The sequence below is a fragment of the Passer domesticus genome, chromosome 9 (assembly GCF_036417665.1).
Source record: "Passer domesticus isolate bPasDom1 chromosome 9, bPasDom1.hap1, whole genome shotgun sequence".
Lineage (NCBI taxonomy): Eukaryota > Metazoa > Chordata > Aves > Passeriformes > Passeridae > Passer > Passer domesticus.
Window position 1 is genome coordinate 29925039 of NC_087482.1, and position 18291 is coordinate 29943329.

Genomic DNA, 18291 nt, shown 5'->3' on the forward strand with positions numbered 1-18291 from the left:
CTTGTGCTATATGTCACAAGAGGCTTCTCAAAAAGCTTTTGTCACCTGAGAGATTCCCTTGCTAACAACTTAGGGGATTACGTGTAAAAAGCCCCACACAACACTATGAAGTTTGTATTTTCATAGAATATTAAGATAAAGGTCCTTCAGAAGATGTTTTTTATTTGGCTGACAGGTGTTTCCAGCAGCAAGGTCAGCATCCCTGAACACTGCAAATTCACAAGCAGTAAAACCCATACTTAAACCTGTCTATACCGACAAGAAACTTGACCATAAAGTGTTTCAGGACATTAATTCCTCCGTATAGCAAAGAACATTATCCAACTGAAGTCAGTTAAACTAAATAAATTTCAAACAAAATGTCCCAAAACATGCATTCCCTTCAAGGAGTAGCTCCTTTCCCAGTCCATGCATGTTGTCCACCTTGAACCTCTCAACCCCTGCTCCACAGGCTGAGCAGCTCCATGACCGGATCCAAGCCCAGCAAGGACAGCATCAGAAGCAGCACTGGATCTCCGATGTGCCACCCTGCTCCTGGTCCCTGCAAGCTGGGGTGCTTCCCTTCTCTCCAGGCTGTTCATCCTCATCACCACCCCATAAAGCAGAAGAGACCTTCCTTGCCCACCCTCAACTGCTCCAGGCTGGCTGCACAGTCCCTTCCCCACCCCACAGCTTTCTCCCAGCCATGCTCCACAGGCAGCAGCTCCCTCTGCACACCCCACTGACCTCCACTGTGCAGGGAAGCTGCCTACTAACCCAAATTGTTTGTAGGTTACTGAACATGAACCAGGCTTGACAGCCACATTTCACTCTTGATTAGCACCTGCTAGCAGCACATACACATCATTAAGGCCACTTTCCCTGTCCTAGTTTCCATGTTGTTTTAGCAACACGGAAAACACACAAGAATCCCAGGTTTGAGTTGGACACGGTATAAGGTGTTGTTTATCCACCCAGAACGGTTCAGACAGACTCACACTTGGACTCCACAACACTCTGTGTTGGCAACTGAGTATTGTTGGGCTTTGAGAATCATTTGCTTTTAAAACAAACACTGCACTGCAAATAAAAATTCTTTTTGATAAGATCTAAACCAACCATGGAAAACCAGAGGAGTTTTTCCATTGACTTTAGTGAGTTTCAGACTGAACCATAAGGCAAAAAATTTGATTTTTCTCATTTTATTTTATTCATATAAATCTTGGTGTATTTTTTTTTCCCAAACTCATCTAAATCATAAGTGGGGGGAGGTTGGGAAGTTGTACATAATGTAACAAAAATCTAATTGCACAAAATATAGGAAGTGACACAATGCAGTACCTCTTGCAAATGCTTTTCACACTGGCACTGTGGCAAAACACACCGCTTGAGATTCCAAGGCTTTCAAAGGTTGTTTAAATGTACCAAAGAAAATAAGCCATTACTAGACAAGATGTAATGATTTAAAATCGAAGAATGTATACCATAGATATTTATCATCATTCTAATCAAAATTAAATCCATTCAGTTACAATCCCAATTACATTCAAGAAACTGATTCCTCATTTCTGTAACTTGCTACATTTCTCTGCTGCTGTAGATGACACAACATATTTGTGCACCACTGAAGAGTTTTTTGGTACAATTTTAATTTCATTCCATTCATTTTCAACTATGTGCAAATTTGACATAAAGCACAAGCTAAGTACACAAAAGTACCACTTTTAAATTGCGTCTAACAGTTCAAGTATTTAAATATTTTACATAGATGAAGATTATCTGCGGATGTTTTAATTGCAAAATTTGTTTTGACAGAGATTTAAACTAGAAGTTTCTGTTCACCTAGCCCAAAAAGATTTTATCTTGTAGCTTTCTCCTGTCTCATTCCTATTTGCATATTTGCAAGTGAAAATAAAGTCCTCTGACTCCTACTTGGAATTTTTTTGAGGCTGAGTCAGTGAATTGCATATTGAAGAAAATGTGAACAAGACATTTTAAACATCTGCAGTACAGAATACTGTTAATAAAAAAAATACTTTGATCCAATCATTGAAGCAGACACTTCTAAAAGTTCAGTGTTGCAGTTCCTTTATAGCCTAAGCAAGAAGTTAAAAAGATAAAGGAAATAAATGTGATGTGATATTGTGTTTTGAAATCTGAAGAATACTTTTAATTTAATTAAAACAGTTTCTCAACTCCTTTCACATGTTTATTATTTAATATTACACTTGTATAATATATAGCTACATGCACATTCTTTTTAACCAGTCATTAAAAGCAGCACAATACCATATAAATTAGGGGGAAATGAAATTCAGGAGCCCTTGCATGGTTTTAAACTCAGATGAAAATCAAAGAAGTGTTTCACCCAGTACATTTGAACATAAAAGTGGTGCTGCCTAAAATGTCAACCAGAGGATTTTCACTTTGGCTTCTTCACACTCATCAGGTGAACTTGGCAAAGTGACTTTGCCACTCCTTACCTGTTCAAGAGGGAAAATACCACATTACAAATTTGCTAATTAGTTTCCATATGATTTCATCACTGTTACAGCAGTTGCAGCTCAGGGAATACAGTGCCCATAGCAATGGTGAGGTGTGGTACAAAGCTGACAATCAGAAATGTACACGGGGGAAAGGCACCCAACAGGACAGAGGAGCAAGTGGGACTGCCCTTTGTTAGAGATTCTCTGGCATTATGACAAAAAAATGCAAGTTTTTGACCAATAAAGCACAACCTCTATATGCTGCAAAGCTTATCAGAAAAGCAGGAAGACAAATTGGGGCAATTCTTTGTTCAGTTAATAACTGCTGACCCTGCTCCCCACACCTTCATACTAATCTCACATTTGTGGCAGCTTTAAGAGAAGAGATAAAATAGAGGCAAAAAACATTTGAGAAACTCCATATACATATATATAGAAAATGCAAAGCCATGGACGTGGGCTGCTCCTGAACTGCACAGAAAGATTTCTATTTTGTATTCCATCATACGCAATAGATCAAAGGGAAGGAGGGAGAGAAGAGGGGGGAAAGCGTAGCTGGTTATAACACCACATCATTCCACGAGATCTGCCAGTCCCTGCGCCCCATTGGCGGCTCCGAAGGAAGCAGAGCTCTGGCGTCATCACCTCCTTTTAAAGAAGTAAAGCTAGTCATTACTCCAGGTTATATAACACTCAGACTATGCCAGACTTTGTGCCACCCTCTCAAAAAGGAAGCCGCTGTCAGCGAGCCTGGGAGGCGGGCAGGGGAGTCACCGACGCCTTCCTTCGGAGCTTCCCCCTGCTCGGGATAAGCCGAGGAGACCGGGAAGAGTCCCCGCGTTCGGACAGAGCCAAAGGCTCAGCGACCGACCCGCGACATCGGCAGTCCGTAATCCCCCGCGCAGGGGGCTGGGGGACAGCACTCCTCAGGATCTCATCCTTCCTTCCCACAGCAGCCCCCAGGCCACACCTCACCCTGCTGAGAATAACCTAGTTCACGGGGTTAGCTGGAATGCCGGAATGAGGCAGCAAAGCCCCGGAGCTCAGGCACCCCTCCTCCCCATTCCCTTCAGTTTTACCGCAAACAGCCCACAGGCACCTCCACCGCCCGCCCAGCACCGAAACTGCCCCAAGGCAGCAGAACGCCCAGCCAGGCAACCTGCGGGGGGGGAGACAACAAAGCATCCAGCACTGGCTGCTCCAGCAAAGCACTCGAGAGGATTTTTCTTTAACATCACCATTTAGTGAGTCCAGTAAATCCAGTTCAAGGAAGTTGGGTGCCACGACGTGCTGGGGACAGGGACCCTCGCTGGCTGGGCAGGGCCAAGCCCCTCACATTGCACACACAAACGTCATTTTGCTCTGACACACACACTGTGCCCCCGGGAAACTGCCAGGATAAAAACAATAGGTAAAATCTGCAGCCTTCTGTAATGAAGCAAAATTCCCAGAGAAATCAGTGGGTTTTTGTCTAAATGAAAGGCAAACCTCCTCTTCGACTTCAATGTAACCCTTCAGCATTACTCAGTAACCAGGTCTGCTAAAACTCTCAATGCTGCCATCCCATCTCCATCTAGCTTTGATACTAACTGCATCTTTTGTATTTTATTCAGCCGGATTGTGGAAACATAGAAGCCAGCCAGCTCCTAATTTTTTGGGTCTTAGAAAACCAAAACGCATCTCGAACACAAGGTTTCTGGACACAGAGAATGTATGCTGAACAGACACAAAGCTCTTATCACTTTCAGGAACTGAGAGAACAACAAAGCCCCCCCAACTTCTTAGTTATAGTACATCACCTGAGAAATGCATCTGCTATCTGCAATTGGATCCACATTTAGGGAGTTACCGAAACCATCTGAGGCTGAGCCCCACACTCTGCATCTATATGATAAAGTACATTTAAACACTATGATTCATAAAGCTCATTTTCTATGAGCCTTCATTAGATCTAATGTAATGCAGTTTTCTACAACAATTTTCTTAAGTTTAAGCACGCGTCAATAGGCAGGATATCAGTTGACAGGTAAATTCTCTTACAGGCTGAGATTGCTTTTGTACCTCTTATGATACCCCACAAGCCATCCTCTTTGCAGGCAATTATTGGCTTGAAAGACAGTGTACATAAAGTTACTATAAGCATGAAAACCTGCCTGGCTTGTAAGGAATCTCAAAGTGCACAGTGGTACATCAAAGTTCTGATCCAACTCTTTACTAAGACCAGAGCCATTGCATAAGCAAGAAACCTAGACTTGGGCAGAGGCTTGTTTCCTCCAGGATATGCCCTTCCAGTTTCCTTGGAAATAGTACTGGTGGGCTCTAGAGGGAGCTGCATCCAGCCACAAGTAACCAAAACAAAAGAATCTATATAGAGCAGTCCATCAAGAAGGAAAAAGCGAGATTATGTCAATCACCACTCTTCCTTTTTCCCAAGAAATTCACCTTGTGCACTGCAGACATCCACTTGTAGATTAAAGTGCAGGATTGTAATTTATGGAGACTCACCACTCTGGTATACACAGAACACAGATGAGTTTACAGTTAAAGCCTCCCTCATGATTGTCTTCAGTGCTTTTCTAGGCTTAGAAAAGTCCTGATTTCTATTTCTTTCCATACCTTTTGCTCCAACTCATCCACTTTCAAACAACAAAAAGACCCCACTCTCCACTCCAAACTTCCTCTGATGGCTTGTGCCTTTCCTTAGCCCCAGCACCTGCCTGCAGCTGAACAAGGACAGGAGACCAAAGCACAAGTCACCAGTCTGAGGCAGGAAGCAGGCAGCAACCAAGGCCACTGTGCCACACACTGCAGCAGATGGAAGCAGGGTTCCTCAAAGAGCAGTTCTGTTCTCTGAGGCTGCCTTGACCTTGGGATGCCCATCTGCCCTTGGGGCCACCTGGAGACACAGCTGTGAAAGGCTGCTTTCTAAAAGGAGTGGAGAGATTAAAGCAGTAAGTACCTAATTGCTCCTCCTCTTCTTAAGGAATAAATTAAATTTTCTAGCAGATAGGAAGGACAACTTAAAACCAGTGTTTCCTAAAAGAAAATGCTGTGCAGTCTGGTCAAAAGCAGAAGTCAAAATGTTCCAGGATGTTGGAACAAATCTTTATTTACCAACACAAGCATGATCATGCATTTCAGTGAAAAAGTGCAGCGAAATTACTTTCTAACAGCAGTTTCTTTTTTCTTCTCCTTTTTATCTCCAGCAGGATGGGCCTTTCTAATTCTGGATATAAAATTACATATAATACCATTTAGGAAGATAGGAAAGTATCTCCATGCTCTTCCTCTGCCTCTCTCTCAGTTTCATACAGGTAAGTATAACATGACCTAATTTATAAGAATAACCAGAGTCAAAAAGCAAAAACTCGCATATTTGAGGAGGAGGAGCCTACAAAATGAACAGATTTATACCAAAGACTTTCCTCTCTTCCCCTGCAAGGACAGAAAGTTGCTCTGTTCCCAACCACACACATCCAGCTGGGGACTCCCACATACCCCAGTTTTGTTTTGTTCCAGCACTTTGTTGGGGAGAAGAAAAGATAGAATGCTTTGGGGTGGGAAGCACATGAATAACATCATCTCCAAAATGAGCAGCAGATCTCTGTACCTTCAGGATGCATTCATATATCATTGAAAGAAATATTAACCCACACTTCCACATGATTTTAAAAACAGATTTCCAAAATAATTTCAGCTTTAATAACTCCAGGTGCTAATGAACTTTCTAGTAAGTATGCTGTTAACTACTCATTTTTCCCATTAGATTAGACAAAGAATTTGCCCAGGCAGCTACAAATTGATTTCCCTTGCAATGTAATTGCACCCTATAATGATGACCCACAAAGAGCCACAGAGGAACACCATATTAAACAAAATCCATACCTGCTATAATTTCGTGCCAACATTTTTTCCCTCAACAGCCAAATGAAAATTGTAGGAAAAGCTGGTCAAGCAGGACCCCTTGAAATGAACTTTCCTCTAGTGAGGGCTCAAGGTAAGCAGAGATTTTTTCAAGCTTGGATCAGCAGTGGGTGCCATCTGAAGTCATCAAGAGCTCCTGCCTTGTTATCAAGGGGGGAAGTTCAGAACTGTGAGTTCCAAGTGGCAGCTCAAGTTCAAGCCAAAAGCAGTTACTGAAATACACTGTGGCTCGTGCTGCAGAAAGGAAAGGTGGCTCTGTTTGAGCTATCAAATCTCATAAGCAGGGTGAGCAGTTTTAAGAGGCTAGGGTGAGGAGAAGGCTCTCTCTTCCCAGTCACTCACCTCATGTGCCAATCTCTCAGATGTTCTGACATTTCCTGATGCCCTTACCCTACCAAGGAGCCACAGTGCAAAACATCACTGCACCCGTGTGTCCTCCTCTCCTGGACTTGCTATTCTGTACCACCAAGCAACTGTGCTTCTCATTCACTCCTCTTTAAGAGCCTTTATGTCCACAAAAACCCACACAAAACAGTCTTGGTTTGCTCCAGCATTTTGCCAGAGAGTAGGAGGAACAGTATGAGTCTGAGCTGGGAAGAGGGAGCTCCTCCAGTTCTCCAGTAGTCACAGAGATGCCACAGAGCTCACACATTCCCAGCCCTGGAACATGGGGAAAGAAGGGGGACAGGAAAGGAGGAAAAGTGCAGAACACAGGGCAGGAGACAAGGTGTTTGTCTTACCACAACAGTATCACCTCATATGTTATTATTTGGTGTTGCCTGGTATCTTTGTACAGTTAGAACTGCAGCACTACTGTAGTACTGGAAAATTGTTCATTAGTATACCCTAAAAGCACTGATTTTAGGGTATACTAGTGAACAATTGTCTGCTGTACCATGCACCCTATAATGCAAACACAACTAGGAGCCTTTGAGGACAGGGTCTGAATGCTTGTGCTCATTAAGACATCTTTGAGAGAGCTGAACAACCACTTCTACCCCAAACTGCACTTTAAGAAAGTGTTTAACCCATATACTCAGAGGTAAGAAAACAAGCAACTTGCCATCACTATTAATAGCAGAATTACAGCAGCACACATGAATAAGATATAATGAATTCCAGAGACATCAGTCAGAATAATCCAGAGACATTCCCAAAGTGGAAAAACAGAACAGTACAGTGGGATTCATTCAAACACTCAACAGCTTTCCTTGGGAAGGCTCTGAGGTATAAACGGTCCACGCATTTGAAATGATCTGTAAAATCCATACTGGAGATTTGTTTCCTCTTTGCTCAAATTAGCTTTTATTCCTATGGAGTCCTACACAGCCCTGAGCAACAACCAGGATCAGAGAAAAAGTGCAGGACTTGAAACAGCCCTTTATCTCTACAGTCATCAGTACATCACATTTCTAGTGAAAACGATTCAGGGAGTTAACAAAAAAAGTTTCTAGCAGTCACGCATTGCTATCACAAAATCAAACATGATAAAACAGGTGCTGCAACCCACAAGTGATGAGAAAACAGATCAAGTGGGCAGGGATGACAAGGCTGGAAAAGCACTGGCAGCCTCTGGCTAGGACTGAAGCATGCTGCTGGGATGGGTGTGCAGTCTGGCAGCCAGGGAAGGGGCTGTACGAGTCAGAATAGGTATGTTCTGGAAGGAGCATTCTGGAAAAAATAAAAGACTAAAGCTGGAAGATTTCCTACACATGATGCTCAGGTTCATTAACTGGCCACCACTGAAGAAATGGATAAATGATGTAAGCCGTGTGGTTATTAGCTTTCACTTACTGAGAAATACTCAGAAAATAAGCTTTTCAGGCTCTTTTGATTCCTTGAGGGCAGGGGGAAAAGGCTGAAGAGCAGTGTTCTTCAATACTGAAGACCTGAACCACACAAGTACAAACTAACTCTAGACCACCTGTAGGACAGCCTGTACTAAATGCAAACAAAACTGAACAGAAATGAGAAAAATGTGCCAAAAGTGAAGATAGCACTAAAGCTCCAGAATGTAAAAAGAACTTCTAGAAGACTATGAAACTGAAACTACACACAAAGATTAACTCCACATAGAACATGTATCAGAAAGACAAAAACAGGTTAAATATGCAAAACACAAGCCACTGCTAAGTCTGAGATGATATGATCAACCACCATCAAGTGTGGATAACATTACACTAACACTGGAAAGTTCTTAAGTGATTTGAGCCACCATCAATACATGGAAATCCTAAACAAAGTCACCAGCCTGCCATCAAACTGTAAAAATGTTATTTTTGTAATGGATATAATCACTATTATTTAAAACAAGTAATCAGTTTCCGTTTGGAGAAAATGTTTCTGCAGCCTGTCAGCCTTCCAAGGAAATAGCTTGGAAAGATTAATAATCATCTAAAGCCTGTAGTGCTAGAAATATGCATGAGCCCATCCTCAAGAGAAAGATCCCCCCAGGACCCCCAGTGGGATCAGAACAAGCACAATACCAGGAGGGGAGGAGAACAGCACAGCTGGGAATAGGGAGAACAAAGTTTCAACTGAAATTATTAAAATTAAGCTTTTTAAAAGCTTAATAATATAAACACTAGAGCACAGCATCCCCTCTTATGAATAAAACTGTCTGTTCCAAATATGATATTTATGAATGAGGTTAGTCTACAAAGGACTACAAAGGACAGGACTACAAACATCAGATGGGCAAAATAAAATGAACCTCTTAATTCTGAAGTTGGTTATATTTCATAGGCTAAAGAGCAGGAGATTGGTTTATATTAGATCTAAGGTGATACAGATGCCAAATGACATTTTGGAGGCAGTGTGTAGCTGTAAGGAGATATCAGGAAAAGCAGACTGGACACCTCCACAGAAGATAATAAGCACACATCTAAGCACCCAGAAAGCATTCTGATGTTGTGGCAGACAGAATTAAAGCTGAACAATCTGAAACCTCAGAGGCAATCTAGCTTTGCTCAGCTCATGGGAGTTTTCCTTTGCACCTAATGAACAGCCATAAAAATACTTCATGTTAGTTTTATGTAAATTCTTTTTACTGTTCCTCATTATTTTCTACATTTGTTAAATTTTGTTAAATTAGTCACTACAAAAGTATAAAACATAAACACATTTCTAGTGTTTTAACATGAAAATAAATAGCTGTCATTAGCAGTTCACAAAGTTCTGTATACCTACATTGATCTTGTTTGCTTTGGAAAGAATAATCCTGACAAACAACTGTGAGTATCCACCCACAATAATACAGATGTTGATGATAAAGCACATAAGTCTACAATAACAGACTAGTGGAATAGTGGGAATGTCCCACTTGGAGGTGACACACAGACACTCCCTTCTGTTAATGAAAGTTTGGGAACCATGTCACACTTCCTCCTGCTGCACTGGCTGCAGGGTCCTGCAAACAAAGTGACATTATCATCACCACTCTGAGACAGAGTAATCTGACCTTGTAGCTCTTCTCTGTGTTGAGATTGGGAATTCCCTTGTTTCTTACCTGAACTAACACTTCCATTGCTGCTACTTTCTCATTAGAAAAAGCCATCATGTGAATAAAAAAAATAGGAATGCATTTGTTTTTGTGTAAGCATTTTTATAAAAGCATTTAAAATCAAAACAATATGTTCAAATAGCACATGGCTAAAAGAATATAACAACAAAACAAACAACACTTGATGACAACAATTTATTTTGAAGCCAAAAAGTTCTGCAGTAACTAGAAGAAGAGAGAAGTATCTGTTTTTAACACATTCTATGCTAAGGAAAGGAAGACTACTCTCAGTTGGTTTAGGTAGGTGTATTCAAATACCTGCATACCCTTTGAAGTTATTAAAAATTGCAATTTTAAAGGAAGCAAATAGAGCATCCCCTTAGGCTCTGGCTACAGTTTTGTGATACAAAGAGTTTGATGGCAAATTCAGCATGGGGAATTCCCACCTGAGCTCTGCATTCCTGTCTATGTGCCCTGGAACATCAGCCCTTCTGGACCAACAAACCTTTCTAGGATCATGTGGAGACCCTGAACAGTTATCAAGTAACATTCAAATGTAACCTGCACAGCACAGGCCCACAAACAACTGTATTAGCCCTGACTGAACTGCTCCTCTCCTGAAGAAGAGAGTAGGGCAGGTGGAACTAGGTGAGGATAAAAGGTGACAACTTCCTTAGTACTTCCATTTTTCATCTTGTAAAACAAACAAAGGAGAACCCAACCTGTATGCTGGCAGAAAATTACATTTTCCAGCTGTTAAATATGATTACTGTGAATGAGCAATAATTGTCATTATTACATCCATCAAACTGTTTATGTATGGGACAAGCCGATGACGTAAATATATTTATTGTCACCACATTCTTTAAATACAAGTAATTGCAAATCGACTTATTTATTTTTTTATATAATTGCTTTCCCAAAATTTGAAGCTATTTTAAAAATTCCATCCTCCTTACAATTTATACTTGTGGCTTGTTTTCCTGATGGAAATATTTTTTGGCCAGGAGACCATATTTAACATACATTAAATACCTATTTAAACTAAACAGCCACATAAGGACTTCTCCCTACCAAGAGCTGGACAAATCCTAACCCTTACACAATCTCCCAAGGGGTGACAGCCAGTTTTCTATAACAATGTATTGATGCCTCAGGTTTTAGCGTTTATATTTTTCAGATTCTGTACTGCTTTAGTGTGTAGTTCTGAGCTTCATATTAAGGGATGGTAAGCTCTCTTCACATAGTATCTGGACAAAACAATTCCTCTCCTAGCATGGGACCAAGGACAACCACCCAAATTACAGGCCCAAGAGGATAAACAATGTGGACTGAAGAGAGAAAAACAAGAAGGATGGGACTTCATAACCTAAAGCTGTAATTGGACAATTAACTCCAATATGCAAATGGACCACAACTTACAAAAGTGAGAGACCTTGTGACTGGTCGTTCATTTTGTGACCATTTTGGGTTTATCTTGGGCCTGGCTCTTGGGCTGCCCAAGGTGGATCCATCGAGGCCTTCTAATAAATCCCTGCTTTATCCTTTAACTGTGTCTAGTCTCTGTTCTAGGTCAGCCTTCACAAGGCATCAATATATTCCCAACCCCGTTCACTCACCACTTTCATCAAGTAAGTCCTCCTCGTCATCCCCATCATTGTCCTCCTCCATCGCCTCCTCCTCATCTTCCTCCTCCTCCTCTTCCATATCCTCCTGCTCCAAGTCCGGGTCCAGGTCCGGATCACTCCCTGAGATTGACTCGTCTGACATGATTCCCAGTGGTGCTCCTTGTGCATTACCTGCTCATGTTCTACCTGGAAGGACACAAAGAGGAAGGTGAGCCCAGCAAATCCCAACCTTTGAGCCTCAAGGCTCAACATCACAGCAGCATTACTGCGCATAAAAAACCAAATCAGCCTTTTAAATAACAGACTTAGATATCAGAAAAAGCACAAAATCCTGTGGAGAAAACAGATGCCATAAGAAATGGATCATAGTGGTACAGGCTCAACACTGAAGAATCTCCATCTCTTCACTGGTGCCCTTGATATGCACACAGGAATCTTCCTGCTGGAAGATTCCTGCTATCAATGGCTGATTATTCAGAGATGCAAAAATTAATAAGTTACATGAACGATTTCAGAACACTACCACCCACCAAGGAAGCATACAGAAAAGGATCAGTGTCAGCATCCCCTCTGGATACCTGTTACCCTGATCCCTGCAAACACCATCACAGTAAGCAGATGTGGCTCAGAGACAGAAAGCCCCTCCTGCCTCAGCTGTACCCACTGCAAAGGTCACCTCATCACAGCCTGGCTGAAGTCTCTGATCCAGCCACACAACAAAAACACTGTTACCTTCATAGTCAGGGCAGAAAACAACAAGGATCCAGTTGTAAAGGTTGAACTCCCATTGTAAAACAGGGCAAGAAGAAAACTAATCACAAAGAAAGAATGGATCAGACAAAATTTGCATTTCCTTTCTTTCAAGGACAAGAACTGGGGCTGGCTGTGCGTAACTTCTGTTACATCACTCCAGTGCATTACAGCAGAAATTGTGGCAGAATACAACAATAAAGCCTCAAGAGAGGACCAAGGCAGCCACAAAGTCACCAGTTTATCTGTTCAGATCATGCACTTTCCCTTCTGGTCTGTGATGGGTACTCCTGGGCACTCCTCTTCCATACACACAGAATGATCCTGGAGGAGCTGTGTAAGATGGATGAAAAGAAACACAGCCAAGAAAGGAAAATAAAGAAGGCATCTTGATCTTAAGGAGCATAAGCAAAGGATGTATTCAAAGATCAAGCTGCAGAAGAATTACTACCCACGCACTCTCCAGAAATCTTTAAAGAAAGATGAAGGAAACATTTCCTCATCACTCACTTCCCACTGCCCCCTACTTATACCACATTGCCACTGTAAACTATAAAATGTTTGAGAACTAATCAGCCACTTATAAACAAAAAAGAAAAAACCTAACCCACAAACTTCTAAGCAGATAAGGCAGTTCCAAACACTTAAAATTTCATTTAATTTAACACTGAAATTTCATTTTCAGCTGTGTTTCAGCAGTTATCAGATTAACTCAGAAACCTGAAGGTTAAAGACAATACCCCTGTAGCAGGGCTGAAAATCTAACTGGTGAGTATGCTGAAGTCATCAGCTCCTGCTCTGCCCCTCAATAACATGGAAGAGTGTCAGAAAGAAAGGAAACACAGGGAAGAGAAGGCATTGCAGAGACTGGCTTTGGAACAGGAAGCCTTTCACCACTCAGTCCCAGGAGCACTTTACCACCAGGCAGAGACAACTGAAGTCCCTCCACTAGTACATGTGTCACACAGAATAAGTTGGCTTGGTCAAGCAGATGGCAGAAAAGGCCAAAACCTGAATTAGCTCAAGTGGAACTGTGCCAGTTTACACAAGCCAAAGATATTAATTCAGCTTCTGTGGTCTGCAGGTACAAGCTCAGTTGCAGTCAGGCTGCTGCAACACAATTACCTCCAGCAGCATCTCTTGTTTTCTGATGTCTGGTGACTTCAGTCAAGGGCTGCATACACAAAGCCATCTATTATCAGAAGATTTTCCTAACAAATGTTGTGCCAAAGTCTATGTGTATTTCAAAACAGTGGCTTATTTTTGATTTTACATAGAACCAACCAACCAAAGAAACACAAACACTGGCAGGAATGAGCTCTCCTCCACAAACAGCAAAAGCAGAAGTGCTGTAATGCCACTAAATGCTCTAGGTCAAAGAATGACACGATGCAGTTTCTCCCATCAGTATCCTCCTGTGTGTCATCCTCTCATGTCCCATCATTTGTCCCAGAACCTTAAAATATAAAAAACCCAAATCAAACCACAAAACATTCCCTGAAAATTGTTTTAAAGGCAAGGATATGGGTCCCTGTGTCTTAATAGGTAAAATCCAACCAAGTGAAGAGCAGCTCTCCCTCAGACTGGAGCACAAAAGGGCTCGAATCGAAGCTTTATTTTTGTTTAGCAGTAAGTACACGTTCTGTACAAGCCAACTCCTGACACCCCCCGGCAGCCCCGGCCATACGCAGGAGAGTCAAACAGAAGCTTTCGAAAAAACTTAACTAAATCTTGCAGAGCTGGGTGAAACAAAGGTGGGCAACTCCTCCGTGCCCTGTCGCGCTGCCGTTTGTCTCTGTCCCTCCCTCCCTCCCTCGGGCTGGGTCCCGGGGGCTCCCGCCCTGCCTGGTGCAGCAGGTACGCGGTGCACAGCCTGCCCTCGTTTCTCACACCGATCTGACCCACTTCGGAGCCTCCCACCAAGGGGAATTACACAACAGGGCCGGATTGTGGCTGCCGCTACTGTTTTATGGCTGAGTTATTCCAACCTGCCCCATCTCCTGCCTTTGCACACGCAGGCACTGAGCTGAGTGTTTAATCGCTGCAGGAAGGGCGCTTTGCGAAGATAAACTGATTACCTGCCCCGGGCCCTTCCCTGCCCCGCACGGGATCGGGAGCCTCACGGGGGTTACAGCTCCAAGAAATCCCAACCAAACCCTCTGCAGCACCCCTACAGCAGACATGAGCCTTCCAGCACAGTGCCTCAACAGTGGTGAGGCTGCTGAGAAACCGGGCTGGAATCTTAGGGGGAAACACTTGGAAAAATTCCTCTTGCTTACTCAGGGAGGAAAAAAGAGCTGTCATGTTTATCCTACCCAGAAGTTAAACCCTGCAATCAACTGCACATCAAATTAACATCCAAGACAGCCTCTCTCATGTATTATGTCCCGTCTTTCAACAAAGATAAAAATAGTTCTGAAGTTTTTTGGGCTTTGCTTTTTTAAGATAGAAGACTTCAGATAGTAATTAAATGCCACGTGCTGATGACTGCCTCCTCCTCAAGCCTGCACAGAAAGGAGACCCATTTCTAGGTGAGGAAACCTTGAGAATTTGGACACATTTCTGTTGTCCTCACGTTTTTCTTTCACTCTGCAAAGTTTTAAAATCACTTCTCACATATAAAGTTGAGAGAGAAATGTGAAAGCAACTTTTCCCCTTCTACACGATAGCTGCTCACAGCAGGGTTGTGTATGCCAGGAGCCAACCTGTTACATGAAACAGCAACCATCAGGGGATGTGGGGACTCAGGGCATTTCTGTACAGCACTTTCATCAGAGGATCCACTAGCACTGTAAATACCAAACCATTATTTAATTAACTGTTACAGATAACATTGAGTAAAAAGCAAGGATGCAGGACAAGGCAGAACAGAGTCCTTCCTCACTTAAGAAAAAGGAGCAGGGTTCCCCTCCACCTACAGAAAAGCCAAAGTGACTTTACAGAAGCTCTTTGCCCACTACAACACAAGTGGTTCAGGCACAGGACACACTCATTCCTGAGTACACAACCACCCCATACAAATCCCTTCAGAAAGGACAGGTTTAACACTAATGCTGCTCCAGTGCTGAAGAGTAAAGAGGATTCCATCACCTCTCCAACCTCCAGCCAAGCCCAATATCTGGGACTCATCAAGATTTGTCCCTTAAAGCCTGTTTTGTAACCAAGACTTCACACTGGCCATTGTGGTGCCAGGCCATAGAAACAGGATCAAGCACCCTGGCAAATCACAAGAGGATTTGCACAGACAGTTTAATAAAAACAGATATTTCTAAGCCTGTACTGCATAACGCTCTTCACTGTCTGTTACACAGTCATGTTTTATGGCAATAATAATTTCCTTTTATGTTTTTCTTTTTTGTTTGGCAGCAAAATAGTAGAATGGTTGGTTGGGGCCATAAGATTCCTCTTAATACAGTCAGCTTACACACAAACACTCCAAACAGGATGTGTATGAAGGTAACTGCTGGTTCTTCAGGGCAAATCTCATCTGTGTGTTAGACCACTACTAGCACCATTTTGGTACCTCATAGGTAGCCTTCAGTATCTAGCAGAACATTACTATAAAGCACACAACTGCATGAGTAAAGGAACTATGAGCTTAAGCTTCTCTATGACAAAAAGTCTTGTAACAGTTTGCAAGCAGTAACTTGCAATGTTATTGCAAAACAACAATTAATAGTTCTCTGTTCCACTTCAAAATCTAGTAAGAAATAAACCTGAGATCGGTGGTTTTGAACAAACACTAGAGTTTCTCTAATTTACGTTATGCAACATATTAAAACCTCTATTAAATTATCATGTAAAAAATGGTGTCAGGGGAATCACCTAAAAGGATAAGTATTTTTTCAAAAAGGAGCCAACAGTTTTACTATAGTAGTCCAACAGACCCCTATATGCTTTAACCAAAGCAAAAAGTGTTTACTGAAAAATCAAAAGGAACTTATTCCCCCCAAGTTGCATTTAAAGCCATCCTTAATTGATTACTTCGTGATTTAAATCCCTTCTTCCTTTGCAGCCTGAGACTGTTGAGGCTCCAGCTATGCAGTTTCTTTGCTGTGACTCACAGCTAACTGGTGGCCACACACTGCTGGCTGGGAAGGAAGAAAACAATTCTCCTCCTTCATTTTATCTTGTTTTAATCACAAACAAACTAAGTAGCATTGATCCCCTCTAACTGATGTGTTCTCCACAGGAATACTAAACTGAAGGAAGAAGAAGCAGCCTGTGAAATCATAGATTGGGGAGCATCTGCTTGTCCTGGAGCACCTTTCCAAGGAAGCCAAGTGTGCTTCTCCCCACTCCACATAAATATTGAACAATGGATCTAGTCTTCACCCACACTGCATGTGAGTATTAAGGAGCCCACTGTGATTTGTGGGGAACAGGAACTGAGAGCAAAAAAATAATACTGTTTTTAGAAACACATCCATATATCAGTTTTGAGAGAGTTGCAGGACCTGCTCTTTTATTCTCTCCGGGCTAACAATCTCCCTGCTAAAAGGCACCACAAAACTAAAACCAGCCTGAAACTGGTTGTTCCCTGACAACATCAACAACAAAAGCTGCTGCAAGAAAGGGTGGGAAAAATGAAAAAAAAAAAAACCAAAACAGCACAAGAAAAAACCCCATAAAATCAACCCATAAAGAAAGAAAAGAGAGAGCTAATCCTTCCCCTCTGCTGACACGACAGTGCTAGCACTGAGAATGTGACAATGAACATTACATAAGGCCTGGCTCCCACTGCGATCCGAACAAAAAGAGCCAGCGTGAGTCAATGGCAGCATCTGCAGCTCCTTACACAACCTGAGCATCCATCACCTGCTGTGGCAGCACCACAGGCTCCTTCTCTCCTGCCCCTCGGCAGGGATGTGGGAACACCCTACTGCCGGCCATGGCAACGTGTTGTGACTCAAAGGAAAACTGAACTCTCCATAAGATGCCAGCACTCCCTTCCCCACAGACTTGTGAGGTTCTTCACCTCTGGACACAGCCAGCAGAAATGGGCAAATGTTTTTGTGTTTGTATTTATGTTTGTATATATAGATAGGTATATAATTATTTGCATCATCACTGATGCATTGCTTCTAAGGGCAATTTTGTTTAATCATATTAAAGCAGAAATTGACTTCCTATAAGTTAACCCTCTCCTTTCAAATACTCCAAATGTCCTCACCAGTGAACCAGCATAGAAGAGCAATTTGTTTGTTACTGCATAAAAGTTCAAGCTACCTGAAGTAAGAAGCATGTGGTCACTTTTGCTTCCAGTAATTACTGACATCTGGAGTAACACCATCACAAAATAACAAAAAATTTCTCTTCTCAGAATCTCCATTGATGTTTTAGCTTTGGCAAATTCCATATAAATGGCAACTGCATATCCTGCTGAAGGAAACTCTCATTCCCTGATCGCTGTTTCTTTCAAAGCAAACAACATTTCAATATAAAAGCCACTTCTGAATATGTTTTTGCATGTTTTGCCCATGCTGCTACAGCTATAGAAAAAACAACCAAGACCCATGTAAGGAGTAAAAAACCCTAAGAAAATATTTCAAATGGTGGGGAAAACTCAATAATAGGGCATATTGTGTCAGGATTCCAAATTACATTCAATATGTATTATACAGCAGATTAATTTGGCAAAGTCTTGCCTACCTTGCATTAATGACAACCATTCTCAAATTCCAAAAGATAAGTTTGAAAAGTCAGCTCATGGGAGAGGTGTGCCAAGCCTTCTCTTTGCGAACACCCAAACTGTGTCAAGATGTGAGCCAATTCCCAAGCAGGAAAGATTGAGATAACTGGAAGGTCCCTCTGGAATTTAAGCTCTTGTCATGCATAGGTGCCAGAGAAGTTATGTAATAAATCAAGACTAAATTACATAAACAGAAGCAGTAGAACAGGAGTGAAAAGGCACAGAGTTATTCCCCTCACAAGGAAAGATCAGCCACTGTCACTCTTTGAAGACAAGCTGTGGCTTTGGTCATTGAGATATGTTAACATTATGGCTCACCTCCTTGAAGGG

General features: G+C 42.1%; 1 protein-coding gene and 1 long non-coding RNA gene across 6 annotated transcripts in view; both read right to left on the reverse strand.

Moving 5' to 3' along the window:
* The window catches only part of RAD54L2 (RAD54 like 2), a 74267-nt gene that overhangs the window by 35836 nt on the left and 20140 nt on the right, over nt 1-18291 (reverse strand). For all 5 annotated transcript variants that reach the window (XM_064432339.1, XM_064432336.1, XM_064432333.1 and 2 more), the window contains one exon: nt 11511-11705. In XM_064432339.1, the coding sequence (XP_064288409.1) occupies nt 11511-11661 (151 nt within the window). In that variant the 5' untranslated portion in view covers nt 11662-11705. The remainder of the gene's footprint in view (nt 1-11510; nt 11706-18291) is intronic.
* LOC135307830 (uncharacterized) lies at nt 1166-6840 on the reverse strand. Its single transcript, XR_010368453.1, has 2 exons — nt 6351-6840; nt 1166-2462 (listed from the first exon to the last, which is right to left on the reverse strand). It is a non-coding gene; the product is annotated as an uncharacterized LOC135307830 (long non-coding RNA).